At 47.1% G+C, this 15,334-nt stretch overlaps 1 protein-coding gene across 7 annotated transcripts in view; it reads left to right on the plus strand.

Annotated features, from left to right (window-relative positions):
- Positions 1-15,334, plus strand: part of PLCB4 (phospholipase C beta 4) — a 608,938-nt gene that overhangs the window by 576,819 nt on the left and 16,785 nt on the right. For all 7 annotated transcript variants that reach the window (XM_082250179.1, XM_082250184.1, XM_082250183.1 and 4 more), the window contains 2 exons: positions 2,226-2,327; positions 6,333-6,390. In XM_082250179.1, the coding sequence (XP_082106305.1) occupies positions 2,226-2,327; positions 6,333-6,390 (160 nt within the window). The remainder of the gene's footprint in view (positions 1-2,225; positions 2,328-6,332; positions 6,391-15,334) is intronic.

A 15,334-nucleotide genomic window follows, 5' to 3' on the forward strand; every position in this document is an offset into this window, starting at 1 on the left:
TTTGGTCTCGCCTCCACTCCTCGGGTCTTCACAATAGTGCTAGCCTTGCTACGCCAATGGGGGATCGTGGTACTGGGCTACGTGGGTGATCTCCTTCTGCGAGCGGAGTTTCCTTCTTCTCTGGTGGAGAACCTTGAGATCACAATACGAACTCTACGGGAGTTCGACTGGATTCTGAATTTTCAGAAGTCTGCCCTAGTTCCGTTCACGAAGCTGGACTTTTTGGGCCTGACTCTGGACTCGGCCATAGCCAGAGTGCTCCTTCCTCTGAACAAACTCCAGAAATTGCAGGCTGCAATTCGACTCCTGCTGTCCAACAAATGGTCATCCCTCCGGACTTGCATGCAGGTGCTGGGCCTGATGGTATCTACCTTCAAGTCGGTTCTGTTTGCACAGTTCCTTACAAGATCCCTGCAAAGGGAGATTGTGACCAAATGGAACAAGACTCCGCAGTCTTTGGACAAACAGATCCGGCTGAGATGGGGAACAAAGGAGTCCCTGGTATGGTGGCTTCACTCTCCGGTGCTTCGGCTGGGAAAATCCTTCCTCCTCTTGTATTGGGCAGTGGTCACAATGGATGCCAGCCTGTCCGGCTGGGGAGGCGTCCTCCGCAAGCACTCTGCTCAGGGGATCTGGACGATGGAAGAGTCCAGACTGCTGATCAATGTCCTGGAACTCTGAGAGATCTCTCTCTTACTCTCTTACTCTCTTACTCTCTTCCCCTTTAATGACCAGGCCATATTTTGAGATTCAGCACTGCCTTATTTTAATGCACAATTGCGCGCTCGTGCAAAGCTGTACCCAAATAAAATTGATGTTCTTTTTTTCCCACAAATAGAGCTTTCTTTTGGTGGTATTTGATCACCTGTGCGATTTCTATTTTTTGCGTTATAAACAAAAAAAAAGCAACAATTTTTTTTTAAAAAAAACAATATTTTTCACATTCTGCTATAGGACATTCACATTTTTGGTAAAAAAAAATCGCAATAACTTTTTGAAAAGTTATCGCTTCTGCCAACTACGGGAAAGATTTATGTCATTTTTATTGTTTTTTTTTACTAGTAATGGCGGCGATCTGCGATTCTTTTTTGCGGGTCTGCGACCTTGCGACGGACAGATTGGACCCCTAACTGACGTTTTTGACACTTTTGGGGGGACCAGTGACATTACTACAGTAATCAGTGCTAAAAAATATGCACTGTTACTGTAATAATGACACTGGCAGGGAAGGGTTTAACCCTGTGGGTGATTAAGGGGTTAAATGTGAGCCTAGGGGAGTGATTCTAACTGTATGGGGCGGGGCTTTTGAAATGACAATAGAGACCTGTGATCCTATATAGAAGTGATCATTTCAGGGAGAAGGACGGTCAGCTGTGTTATCACTTTAACCACTTTAGCCTCGGAGGATTTGGCTGCTCAATGACCAGGCCCTATGTATATGGCCCTGTGTTTACAACAGCCGACCGCTCTTCTCTCTCAGCGGGGAGCGATCACGGGTGTCAGGCGGCAATCGGAAGCCTCCTGACCCGTGCATCGGGTGATCAAGGAGTTAAGTGTGAGCCTAGGGGAGTGATTCTAACTGTATGGGGCGGGGCTTCTGAAATTACCATAAAGACCTGTGATCCTATATAGAAGGGTCACAGGGGCTCTATGATCATTCCAGAGAGAAGAACGGTCAGCTGTGTTTACAACAGCTGACCATCCTTTTCTCTCAGCGGGGAAGATCGCAAGTGTCAGGCGGCAATTGGAGCCGCCTTACCCACGGATCGGCCTCCCCTTTGCCGAGTGGGGGCGGGAGCTCGCCGCCGGCGACACACGCTCACCCCCTAGCTTCCCGCACGCAACCGACATAGATCTACCAATAAATATCGCCTTATCGATAATTTGCATTTTTATTCTCGTGGGTGATTGTGTAGGCAGGGCCCTAGTGCACTGCATTGCCCGGGGGGACTATAAGGCTCTTAAGACGGCATTGACCGTGCTTGTTCACTGTCCCTCCTGCCCACCCCTTGTCCCGGCCCTGCTGTTGACCATGTGGTCCAACGACGGAGGGCAGCCATGTCCATCCAGGGCCAAAAAATGTCAGATGGTTATTATCTTCCGCTGTGTTGCAGCACCGGCCATAAACCCCCTGCTCTGGAAATTATTTACTATTAAGAATTGCTATTCTTCGGGTTTTACCTTTGTTACATTATGATTCATTTTATATTTGTATCTATTTACAGAGAAAGCAAGGAGATGAGGGCAAACCAGGCCAAAATTTCAATGGAGAACAGCAAAGCCATAAGCCAGGATAAATCCATCAAGAATAAGGCAGAGCGTGAAAGGTAAGTGCTTTTATTGAAATGCTTGAAATACGCCGTGGAAGATGTCAGATCCGGCCAGTCATTGAAGATGCCACAAATAATACATTAGGATCTATCGCTACAGAGGGATCATTGTTTGCCCCATGCAGCCACATTTTCAGTACAATATTTACTTCAATTGTAAATCCATTATTTGTGATGTTCTCGAGGTGCGCGGCAGAATAGAGCAACGTTTTCCTGCAATCTGAGCTATTACAGCAAAAAACACATCTAAAGTACCCATAAAGGAATGTATGGAGTGTTTATTGTATGGTTGCTTTATTTACTGGGTTTAGGGCTGAAAAGAGAAGCATTGACAATATACACCCGCCGGCCACTTTATTAGGTACACCTTGATAGTACCGGGTTGGACCCCCTTTTGCCTTCATTCTTCGTGGTATAAATTCAACAAGGTGTTGGAAACATTCCTCAGAGATTTTACTCCATAGTGACATGATAACATCACACAGTTGCTGCAGATTTGTTGGCTGCACATCCATGATGCCAATCTCCCCTTCCACCACATCCCAAAGGTGCTCTATTGGATGAGATGTGGTGAGTGTGGAGGCCATTGGAGGACAGTGACCTCATTGTCATGTTGAAGAAACCAGTGGTGAGATGATTGGAGCTTTGTGACATGGAGCATTATCCTGCTGGAAGGAGCCATCAGAAGATGGGTACACTGTAGTCCAGAGGCGTAACTAGAACCTTCAGGGCCCTGGTGCAAGAAACCATGAAGGGCCCCCGGGACCCCTGGCCGGGGCCCTTCCCTTCGAGCCTGGGGCTCTTCCCACTGATCCTGGGTCCCTTTAATCTCATTGCAGGGCCCTTTATTTTGGTCCCACAGTGGGACTCTTTCACAAGTTCTGCAGTGGGCCCCCTTCCTGCCATCTTGGGGCCTCCCCATGGTGGTGGAATGCCAGGGCCCGGTCGCAAGTGTGACCTTTGTGATCCTGGAATTTCACCCACTGGTGTCAGTAGTTTAAATTTTTTTGATATTTTTATTGTATTATTTTTTATCATTTTATTTTATTTTTTTTACAATGTCCCTGACTATGACTCTGTCCATTCAGAAAAGGAAGGAGCTGGTAAATTACATATTTACCGACCCCTTCCTGGTTCTCTATTGTGACACATCCCCTGCAGCAGCCGACAGGAGAGGGGAGGGAGCACAGTGGGGGGGGGGGGGGCAGCACATTAGGGGAGGGGGACCAGGGGAGCACACAGGGGCCCGGAGACAACAGAACACAAGTGAACTGGATAGGAGGAGTGGCGGGGGCAGCATACAGAGGAATCAATCTCCTCCATTTTCTTCCTGCAACTACAGGAGGAAAAAGGAGGACAGCGATTTCTCTACATGCAGCCCCCCCCCCTTCTATCCAGGTGTACAGGGGAGCCGCACAGGCCCCCTTGAGCATGAAGCCCGGTTGCAACTGCAACCCCTGTAGTTATGCCCCTGCTGTATTCATAAAAGGATGGACATGGTCAGCAACAATACTCAGGTAGGCTGTGGCCTTTTAACGATACTCAATTGGTACTAAGGGGCCCAAAGTGTGCCAAGAAAATATCCTCCACACCATTACACCACCACCACCAGCCTGAACCATTGATACAAGGCAGGATGGATCCATGCGCCAAATTCTGACCCCACCATCTGAATGTTGCAGCTGAAATTGAGACTCAACAGACCAGGCACACAACTGGGTGGGCTTGGGGCGCACTGCTCTGCGCCCTGAGCCCACCCTTTGTTTTTACCCTTTGAGAGCCTCTGGCTCTAATCACGTGGCTAAAAAAAAAAGAAAAAAAAAAAAAGCCCCATTGAACTCCATGCCTCCGGCGCCCTGCATGTAGATTAGGGGGCCGGACACATGGATATGGGGGCGGCGCCCCTGCGCCCCATATGACCAGCAACCACTGTGAAAGATGATGTTACGCTGAGTACATAGATACCTAGCATGTCATGCTTTAAAATTGCACACGCTCGTGGAATGGCGACAAACTACGGTCCTTCAAAATCTCCATAGGCAACGCTTTTGACTTTTTAACAGGTTACAGGGGAGGTCTAGCATTAGATTTATCCCTCTTGCTCCAACTTCGCAGTAATACCACACATGTGTGCTGTCAAAACCGTTTACGTATGCGTTTGCTTTTGCGCACGAGCACGGACAAATGGGGGCATTTTCATTTTTTTTTTTCTATTTATTTTATTTTTTATATGTACACTGTCCCTCAAAAAGATCCCAAATCTCTCTTTTACCTATAAAAACAAAAGATAAAAAAAAAAAAACATTTTTTTTTTTATCTTTTGCTTAACCTCTTAACGACCGCCCGAGGCTACTGCGGCAGGTCGGCTCTGTCCCGCGAAACGACGTAACTGTACGTCACTTTGTGGGACCACTAGCGGGCCCATTCTCCACAGGGGAAGCCGATAAGTGGGTCCAGGTGCCGTGATTGCTTGGTGGCAGCTAGGGGGCGAACGTGCGCCGCTAGCGGCACACTCCTGCCCCAAGTCGGCAGCGGGGAAGCCGATGCATGGGTCAGGTGGCTCCGATTGCCGCCTGACACCCGCCATCGCTCCCCGCTGAGAGAGAAGGACGGTCGGCTGTTGTAAACACAGCTGACTGTTCTTCTCCCTGAAATGATCAGAATAGATTCTTCTATATAGGATCACATGTCTCTGTGGTCATTTCACAAACCACGCCCCCTCCGCCACAGTTAGAATCACTCCCCTAGGCTCACATTTAACCCCTTGATCACCCATAGGGTTAACACCTTCCCTGCTAGTGTCATTATTACAGTAACCGTGCATATTTATAGCACTGATTACTGTAGTAATGTCACTGGTACCCCCAAAAGTGTCAAAAATGTCAGTTAGGAGTCCGATCTGTCCACCGCAATGTCACAGTCCTGCAAAATATCTCAGATCGCCGCCATTACTAGTAAAAAATAAAAAACAATAAAAAGGACATAAATATTTCCCGTAGTTAGTAAACGCGATAACTTTTGTGCAAACCAATCAAAATACTCTTATTTCGATTTGTTTTACCAAAAATATGTAGCAGAATACCAACTGGCCTAAAATGTTAAAAAATTTTGATTTTTATTTATTTATTTTTTTTTTGAGAATGTTAAGGCCCGTACACACGTGCAGATTGTGGGCCGAAAAGATTCGGCCGACGACCGATCGGCCGATTTTCGGCTTGTTAGTATGATGCTTCCGACAGCCGACAGCGCACTTTCGGCCGAACAGAATCTGTCGTGCAAGCATTAAAATTTTTGTATGCCGACACCAGAACGGCCGATTGTTCGCCAGTCAGTACAGATTTCGGCCGACAGACAGCAGATTTGCAAGACTGAGCATGCTCAGAAAAGAAAAAAGACAAGGAAAGTTAACCATCACATGACATCACTTCTGCAGTCGGCTGTTGTTGGCCGACAAAATTCGTGTGCAGTCTTTTGCACTTTTCAACAGACAAGACAGCCTGCGGACAAAAGGCGGCCGATCGTTCGGCCGACGATCGGTACGTGTTTCCGGGGCTTTATATAGCAGAATGTGAAAAATATTGTTTTTTTGTTTTCAAAATTGTCGCTTTTTTTGTTTATAGCGCAAAAAATAAAAATCGCACAGGTGATTAAATACCATCAAAAGAAAGCTCTATTTGTGGGGGAAAAAAAGACATCAATTTTATTTGGGTACAGCGTCGCACGACCGCGCAATTATCCGTTAAAATAACGCAGTGCCGAATCGCAAAATAGGGAATGGTCATTAAGGGGGCAAATCCTTTCGGTCTTAAAGTGGTTAAGGCCAGCTGTAAGCTAATGTGTAACATTGGGTTTCTGCAATTTACAATGTACAGTACTTACCAGTCTATATTACTAATAGTATTATGATAGGTATGAGTATCTCCATACACAATCACAGCCGTAATGTATATATTTTTGTCCTTTACCTTTTAACTGAGTTCATATTCCTTTGATCCTCTGTAGGCGAGTGAGGGAACTGAACAGCAGCAACACAAAGAAATTCCTGGAAGAGAGGAAAAGAGTAAGTAGGAATGAGTCATTGTCTTATTCTCCTGTGAGTATAAAATTTGTGGCCAACCATCTTGAGTACTTACCTTTCCACCTACACCAAATACATCCAGGTGTAGAGGTAGGCAGTGTATTCCGTTTTCCCGGCGCTGTGCTGATCATCGTCCTCCACCTTCTGATCTCATATGGGTTCCTGTTTGAGATGCACGATAGATTTGGTGGAGAATAAAGTTTATGAGAATTTTTTTGCATACCGTAAGCTGACTTTTTCAGCATGTTTGTTTATGCTGAAAAAGCCCCCCTCGGCTTAGACTTGAGTCACAGTCTCACTTAACTTTTCCCCGGTCAGTGCGCATGCGCCATCGCTGCACGGGAACGCCTGTACAGGTTCGGCTATTCCCGGGCAGACGGCGCATGCGCAGTGACGTGTTGGCGCCCGGGCGGCACCATTTTTAAATGTAAGGCGGAGAGGTAAGTGAGACTCCTCCGCAGCCCCTGCATCTCCTCAGGAGATGCAGTGCTGGGGGCATGGTACAGGAGATTCACCTGTACCATGCCCGCAGCACTGCATCTCCTGTACCATGCCTGCACCCTCTGTGCCATGCCTGTACCATCTCCTGTGCCATGCCTGTACCATCCCCTGTGCCATGCCTGAACCATCTCCTGTACCATGCCTGAACCATCCCCTGTGCCATGCCTGTACCATCCCCTGTGCCATGCCTGTACCATCCCCTGTGCCATGCCTAAACCATCTCCTGTACCATGCCTGTACCATCCCCTGTGCCATGCCTGTTCCATTGCCTGTGCCATGCATGTACCATCCATGCCTAAACCGTCTCCTGTACCATGCCTAAACCATCTCCTGTACCATGCCTGAACCATCTCCTGTACCATGCCTGATCCATCCCCTATGCCATGCCTGTACCATCTCCTGTGCCATGCCTAAACCATCTCCTGTGCCATGCCTGAACCATCTCCTGTACCATGCCTCAACCATCTCCTGTGCCATGCCTGTACCATCTCCTGTACCATGCCCATAGCCCTGCATCTCCTGTACCATGTCCGCAGCCCCTGCACCATGCCCGTAGCCCCTGTTTTGGGTCTCGTAATGGTTCAGTTGGGTCCAGTAGCTGCTGCATTTCCCCCCCCCCCCCCTATGCTTATATTCGAGTCAATACGTTTTCCCAGTTTTTGGTGGTAAAATTAGGTGCCTCGGCTTATATTCGGGTCGGCTTATACTTGAGTATATACAGTATTTAAGTTTTATTGCACAGCAAGATGAGTTACAAACATAAACAGTAACATAAAGGTTCCAGTGGTAATAAGATACAATCATAACTATATCATGTTAAATTGGAAGGATAAGGAAGCCAACCAGCTAGTGTGTTGTAGTATAACTCCGTGAGATATTCTCCAACATGAACGACTTTCAACATGGAACTTTATGGAACAATAATGTAGTGAAACAATTTTCAATTGTAAATGTTTCTAGAGGGCCTATATACAAAGTAGATGTAGCACCCTCCTAGGTAGGTGCTAGTGAGAGAGTATAGCTTTTGGCTCTGTCTGCCTACCAGAGGAGCAGCAGGGAAAATCTATATTGCTTTCTGCCTACCAGAGAGCAGAATCTGTGAGTTAGGTCTGCTCATGGTGCTCAGTGTGTGATTCATCTGGTCTAGGGAGTGTTTCATGCTGGTCCAATAGGGAGGCATATTGGACAGTAGAGGAAATATGACCAATGGGTACACAGGCTTTGATACAGCCCCAATGATTGGCACAGACTGGCTGTCTCAGTGCATTGTGGGGTGTGGTATAAAAACCAGGAGCACATGTGTTGTGGGGTCTTTGGCTAGTGAGCAGAGTACCGGAGGGAGGCTGGCGGCTGGCTCCTCCTCTGTAGCAGTGGCACATGGTCACAGGAGGTCGGTCTGGGGACCAGAAGGAAGGAGCTGAACCCATAGGTCCATGAGAGCTGACTGAAGGGGTAGAGACACTGGAGACCCTTAAAAAACAGTATCATGAGTACAGGGTATCGTGTCTAGGGGCCTGACCTGAGGGGGGCCACCCCAGTCTAGGATAGTCAGAGGACGGGTGTCAGCAGGTGGAGTGAAAGGGGGTACTAGGTGTGTATCCTGAAGATAATTAATCCTAACAAGCCATCTACATAGAGACTAAATCCTAGATTCATCTAGTGGCAAGGTGAATCTGCAGCCTGACTGCTTCTACAGACAGGAGTCCTCATCTACTGTGAATAGTTCAAGTTGGAATATCCCACTCTTCCCTTCTCCAATCCCTAATTTAATCAAAACCACAAATACAACTACATCCCCTAGACTGTTCATTGACTGAGCCAAAGAGTAAAGAGTTTAAATTGTGCATGCTGCAGTTGCTATCGGTAACCCAGGGGGATCCCAAGGTGAACAATCCAGCAGTCCTCAAGGGGGCGGTGCTACATAGAGGAAAAGCAGAAAGGGGATAGAGGAAGTGGGAAAAGGAGGGAGAGGGGGAGAAAGGGAAGAAAAAAAAAGGAAGAGGGGGGATGTGAGATGAGCGAGTTGGAGAGGGCCGAAAAGCTTAGCACCAGGGAGATCAAACCGCTGCAAAAAAGGTAGCAGTTTCATCACTCGATAGGGGGCCTTCCCTTCCTCAAAGCAGATAAAAATGTTCCAAAGTGTCCAGGTGTGTGTGTAAGCCTCTCATGTCTGCCGAGTGGTCAGAATTAGATCCTTCTTTTTATTCAGTTCCTCCACCTTCCTTAACCACATGCCAATAGGTTGCGTCTGTTTCCAGGTGAGGGGTATGCCGGACTTAGCCATGTTCAGGAGGTGTCTGAGAATAGACTTTTTATAGGCCCTAGCAGGGATCTCGGAAGCGTGCAAAGGAAGAACGCTTGATCTTCAGGGACTCTGTGGTCAGTAAATTTTTGGATAATCGTACGGACCTCTTTCCAGAAACCCCCCAACTTGGTACAGGATCAAAAAATGTGTAGCAAAGTCCCAGCTTCCTCTAAACACCTTTCTTAACCACATGCCAATTGTCAGAGGTTGCGTCTGTTTCCAGGTGAGGGGTATGCAGGACTTAGCTGTGTTCCGAAGGTGTCTGAGAATAGATTTTTTATAGACCCTAGCAGGGATCGTGGAAGCGTGCAATAGGAAGAACGCTGGATCCTCAGGGACTCTGTGGTCATAACATTTTTGGATAATCTTACAGACCTCTTTCCATAAACCCCCCCCAACTTGGTACAGGACCAAAAAATGTGTAGCAAAGTCCCAGTCAGTGGCGGCTGGTGCATTGGGGGCGCAGGGGCGCTGCCCCCCCATCCATGCATCCGGCCCCCTAATCTACATGCGGGGCGCCGGAAGCATAGACTTCAATGGGGCCCACCCAGTTGTGTGACAATAGCAAATGAAATTCGCTATTGTCACATGGATCCTCCTCCTGGCCAATCAGGAAGCAGGGCCTGAGACCTGTTTCCCAATTGGCCGAAAGGAGAAGCCATGCCATTGGGCATGGAGGAGGAGGGAGGAGACGCAGAAGACAGGAAAGAAGCCGTCGCTGTCGCCTGCTGCTGTAGATGGGTGAGTGAGCCGGGGGTCCTGTACTGTCATGCTGGGGGGGTCCTGTACTGTCATGCTGGGGGGGTCCTGTACTGTCATGCTGTGGTTCAGGGGTGTGCGGCCTGGTGTGGTCCGGGGAGGTGTATGGTGCGGACCATGGAGCACCAGCCGCCACTGGTGCCAGGTTCCTCTAAAAACCTTCATTAACCACATGCAAATTGTTGGAGGTTGAGAGGTATGCAGGACTTAGCCGCGTTCAGAAGGTGTCTGAGAATACATTTTTTTATAGGCCCTAGCACAAATCATGGAAGCGTGCAATAGGAACAGTGCTGGATCCTCAGGGACTCTGTGGTCAGTGAATTTTTGGATAATCCTATGGACCTCTTTCCAGAAACCCGGTACAGGACCAAAAAATATGTAGCAAAGTCCCAGGTTCCTCTAAACATCGCCAACACAGTGCAGACGTGGATGGAAAAAGTTTATGGAGTAGTGCTGGTGTGCGATACCATCGGGAAAGGATCCTAAAATTGGTTTCTTGCACTTTTGTGCTGATAGAAGATTTCAAGGCGAATCGGGTGATATTGGTGCGTTGCGTTTTTGAGAATGATCTACCCAAGTCCCATTCCTATATTGGCAAGTATGGAAGATCATAATAATTGGGGGGGGGGTGATCAAAAGAGCATACAGGGTGGAAAGGGCATGCGGAAGGGCACCACTCTCAGAGCAATACCTCTCAAGAGGGGGTCAAGTCGCGACAAACATTGTCAGGAGCATGGAGAGCCTGTAAAAAGTGGTGTAATTGCCAGGCTCTCCAGATGTCGAGACGGAAGAGTCCATTCGGATCCATCAGGGACTGTAATGATGGCCAGGTCCCTGATGTTACAAAATGAGAGGCTTGATAGAATCCCGACTAAAGCAACGAGCCAAAGGTCCCCGCCCGAAGACCAGGAGTGAATCTGGGGTTACCCAGTATGGGAGATAACGGAGAATCCAACAAAGAAAGTTTATGAGAATTTATTGGAAAGAGAAGATTCAGTTTAACCCAGGGGTCAGCAACCTTTTTGCACTTAAATGCCGGATTCAATGTATGTGAATGCATGGAGGGCCACATTCACCTGCTAATAAATGAAGATAATAATAATCCTAACATAATAACAGTACTGGTTTACCTCACTTTAACTACTCAAGGACCAGGCCTAGTTCTGACATTTGTTGTTTACAAGTTAAAATCTGTATTTTTTGCTAGAAAATTACTTAGAACCCCCAAACATTATATATATATATTTTTTCAGAGACCCTAGAGAATAAAATGGAGATTGTTGCAATGCTTTACGTCACACCGTATTTGCACAGTGGTCTTACAAACTCAATTTTTATGTAAAAGATACACTTTTTTTTAATTAAAAAATAAGAAAACAGTAAAGTTAGCCCAATTTTTTTCTATAATGTGAAAGATAATGATAGGCTGAGTACATTGAAACTCAACATGTCATGCTTCAAAATTGCGCAGGCTTGTAGAATGGCGACAAACATTGGTACTTAAAAATCTCCAGAGGCGACGCTTTAAAAATTTCTACAGGTTACCAGTTTAGAGTTACAGACGAAGTCTAGTACTAGAATTATTAATCTCGCTCTAACGATCGTGGCGATACCTCACATGTGTGGTTTGAACACCGTTTACACATGTGGGCGCAACTTGCGTATGCGTTTGCTTCGGCTCATGAGCTCGAAGGGACGGGGAGCTTTACGTTTTTGATTACTTTTATTTCTATTACAAGGAATGTAAACATCCCTTGTAATAGAAATAAGCATGACAGGACCTCTTTAATGTGAGATCTGGGGTCAAAAAGACCTCACACCTCACATTTACACTTAAAAGCAAAAAAAAAAAGTCATGTTTTTTTAGCATGAGAAAAAATGGGCCCTCTAAGGCCATTGGGAGGAAGCGACATATAACGTCGCTCTGGTCCACCAAGGCCATAGAGTTGAGTTGGGGCCATCTTAGCCCCACTGGACTTCCTGCCTGGGACATGGACGGACCCAATCGATTTCCCTGCTACCGACGGCTCCGGTAAGCGATGAAAATGACTGGGAGGGGGGGGGGGGGGGCACCTCATCCACCACCCATAAAAGTGATCCCGCGGCGAATCTGCCGCTGGAACCACTTTTACGTGAAAGGGGACTGCCGGGCGTGTATAGAAAAACCGGGGTTATGGCAGCTTTCTGCTGCCATAATACTGGTATTTAACATCAAATTACCGACGTAAAACTGCGGCGGCCGGTCCGAAAGTGGTTATTGGCACTCACATGAGACAGGTTTTTTTTTAAAGTATCAAATTTTATTATACATCATTGAAAAAGGCGCCAAGGCGTCAAAACATAAAAAGGCAGTAGTTCATTCAAATGTGATGACAGTGTTCTTTTGGAGACTCTAATGCAGACACCTCTATTAGATCAAACCAATAATCAAGGTGTGTGTGTGTCCTTTGCTGGTCGACGCGTTTCGCAAACTGTTTCCTTAGGACCAACACCAGGTATATCGTATTCTGCTAATCTTAAACAGATATTAGTGTCAGCTTCATGTAACAAGCAATATATGAAAAAATTATATTTACATCTATCTAAAAAATATTATGCATAGTTTTCTATAGCCAACACTTACATGCGTTGCGGTAAGAGCGCACTTTTGTCACATACGTCTGGGGGCGGACACAGGAGATCCGTATCTCATTTATTCATATGCAGCATGTAAGTGTACTTAAACCCAAGTTCCTTTAAAAACAATGTTTATAGAGAGATTGTTACTTTTGCCCTAAATTCATATCAGCCCACTTAAAAATATTGGAAAATGTTGAATAACATTTACTTTTAAACATTAATAACAGAACATTTATATTAATTATATAATTATATATATATATATATATTATATCTGGACCCCCTTTACATTACACAGCCCTCCTTGCATATTACACAGCGCCCCTGCATTTTACACAGCCCTCCTGCATATTACACAGACCCCCCTACATATCACACAGCACCCCTACATATAACATAGCCCCCCCTGCATATTACACAGCCCCCTGCATATTACACAGCCCCCCTGCATATTACACAGCCCCCCCTGCATATTACACAGCCCTCCTGCATATTACACAGACCCCCCTGCACATCACACAGCCCCCCTACATATTACATAGCCCCCCCTGCATATTACACAGCCCCCTGCATATTGCACAGCCCCCCTGCATATTATACAGCCCCCTGCATATTACACAGCCCCCCCCCCCGCATATTACACAGCCCCCCCTGCATATTACACAGCCCCCTACACACACACCCTGCATATTACACAGCCTCCCCCCCCCCCAGCAGCTGTGCCCTTTCCTACCTTGCCCCATGCAGAGAGGGAGACAGAGCGAAGCGAAGCAGGGAGCTGAATAAGAACACGGGAGGGACACACAGCAGCGCTCAAAAGACAGCTGGAGCTTCCGGAGTTAATTTTTCATATTAGCAAGCTGGTGATTTGTTTGCTAGGACCACCTATCAGACCAGACCTATTCTGATGTTTTGGGAGGTCTAAGGTTACCAGCTGCAGGGGATCTATTTTACTGCTGGCTGCTGGGAGATCTATTGTCGCTGGCCGGGGTCTATTGTTGCTAGGGGTTATTTTGTTGCAGTGTGGTCAGTTGTTGCTGGGAGGGATCTATTATTGAGGGAGGGGTCTATTGTTGCTAGCTGCTGGATGGTCTATTGGTGTTGCCAGCTGTGAGATTTTGTGTTGCTTGCAGGGAACTATTGTTGCTAGGGGGTCTATTGTTAGCTGCAGAGGATCTGCTTTACTGCTAGTTGCTGGGAGATCTATTGTTGCTGTTTGGAAGATCTATTGTTGCTGTTATAATAAAATAATAATGAATATGAAAAGCATTCCATAACACTTCTTTAAAACCACTTAAGGACCAGTGCTGTTCTGACACTTAGGGAAGTGTAAGGTTACAGTCTGCAGGGGATCTATGTTACTGCTGGCTGCCGTGAGATCTATTGTTGCTGATGGGGGTCTGTGGTTGCTGGCATTGATCTATTGTGGCTAGGAGTTATTCTGTTGCAGTGTGGTCAATTGTTGCTAGGGGGATATACCATTGGGGGAGGGGCCTTTTGTTGCTAGCTGCTGGATGGTCTATTAATGTTGGCTGCTGTTACATCCAGTGTTTCATGCAGGGGTCTGTTGTTGCTAGGGGATTAATTGTTGCTGGGGAAGTATATTGTTTCTGGCTGCAGAAGATCTATTTTTCTGCTGGCTGCTGAGTGATCTATTATTGCTGGCAGGGGTCTATTGTTGCTGCGGTGGATCTATTGCTGGTGGGGGGTATTTTGTTGCATGGGGTCAATTGATGCCGGCAGGGATTTGGCTGCTGGGGGGGGGGGTCTATTGATGTAGGCTGCTGTGAGATCTAGTGTTGCTAGAGGGCCTATTTTTGCTGGGTGGTCTATTGTTTCTGGCTGCAGGGGATCTATTTTACTGCTGGCTGTTGGGAGATTTATTGTTGCTGGTGGGGGTCTATTGTTGCTGTGGGGTATTTTGTTGCATGGGGTCAATTGTTGCTGGGAGGGATCTACTGTTGAGGGAGGGGTCTTATGTTCCTGGGTCTATTGATGTTGGTTGCTGTGAGATCTAGTTTGCGTGGGGATTTCCTATTGTTGCTGGGAGGGATCTATTGTTGAAAGAGGGGTCTAATAATGCTGGTTGCTGTGAGATCTAGTTTGCTTGGGGAGGGTCTATTGTTGCTGGGGGGGGGGGTTACTGCATTTTGTCTTACTAACAAATCCCATAAAAATGACAGCAGCAAAAATAAATGATACTTAGTTATATATTCTTTAAAAGGGGCAGTACTGGGAGATGAGTAGGGGGAAACTAAGGGATGGTGATCAGTGGTTGGTAGGGGGTGGAACTAAGGGATGGTGCTTGGGGGTTGGTAGGGGGTGGAACTAAGGAATGGTGCTCAGGGGTGGGTAGGGGGTGGAACTAAGGAATGGTGCTCAAGGGTGGGTAGGGGGTGGAACTAAGGGATGGTGCTCGGGGGTGGGTAGGGGGTAGAGCTAAAGGATGGTGCTCAGGGGTGGGACTAAAGGATGGTGCTTGGGGGTGGGTAGGGGGTGGAACTAAGGAATGGTGCTTGGGGGTGGGTAGGGGGTGGAACTAAGGAATGGTGCTCGGGATGGGTAGGGGGTGGAACTAGGGGATGGTGCTTGGGGATGGGTGGGGGGGCGGAGACAAGGGGTGACTCGGAGTCTCTTAGGAAAAAATTGCTGGATACGATAAATGTCTGACCATTGCCCCATTATCTCTCGGTGTGTTTTCTGATCCCCTTGTAAATCACATTCTTATGCATCTGTCTTCTT

This window comes from Pelophylax lessonae, assembly GCF_965119305.1.
Source record: "Pelophylax lessonae genome assembly, chromosome: 3".
Classification (NCBI taxonomy): domain Eukaryota; kingdom Metazoa; phylum Chordata; class Amphibia; order Anura; family Ranidae; genus Pelophylax; species Pelophylax lessonae.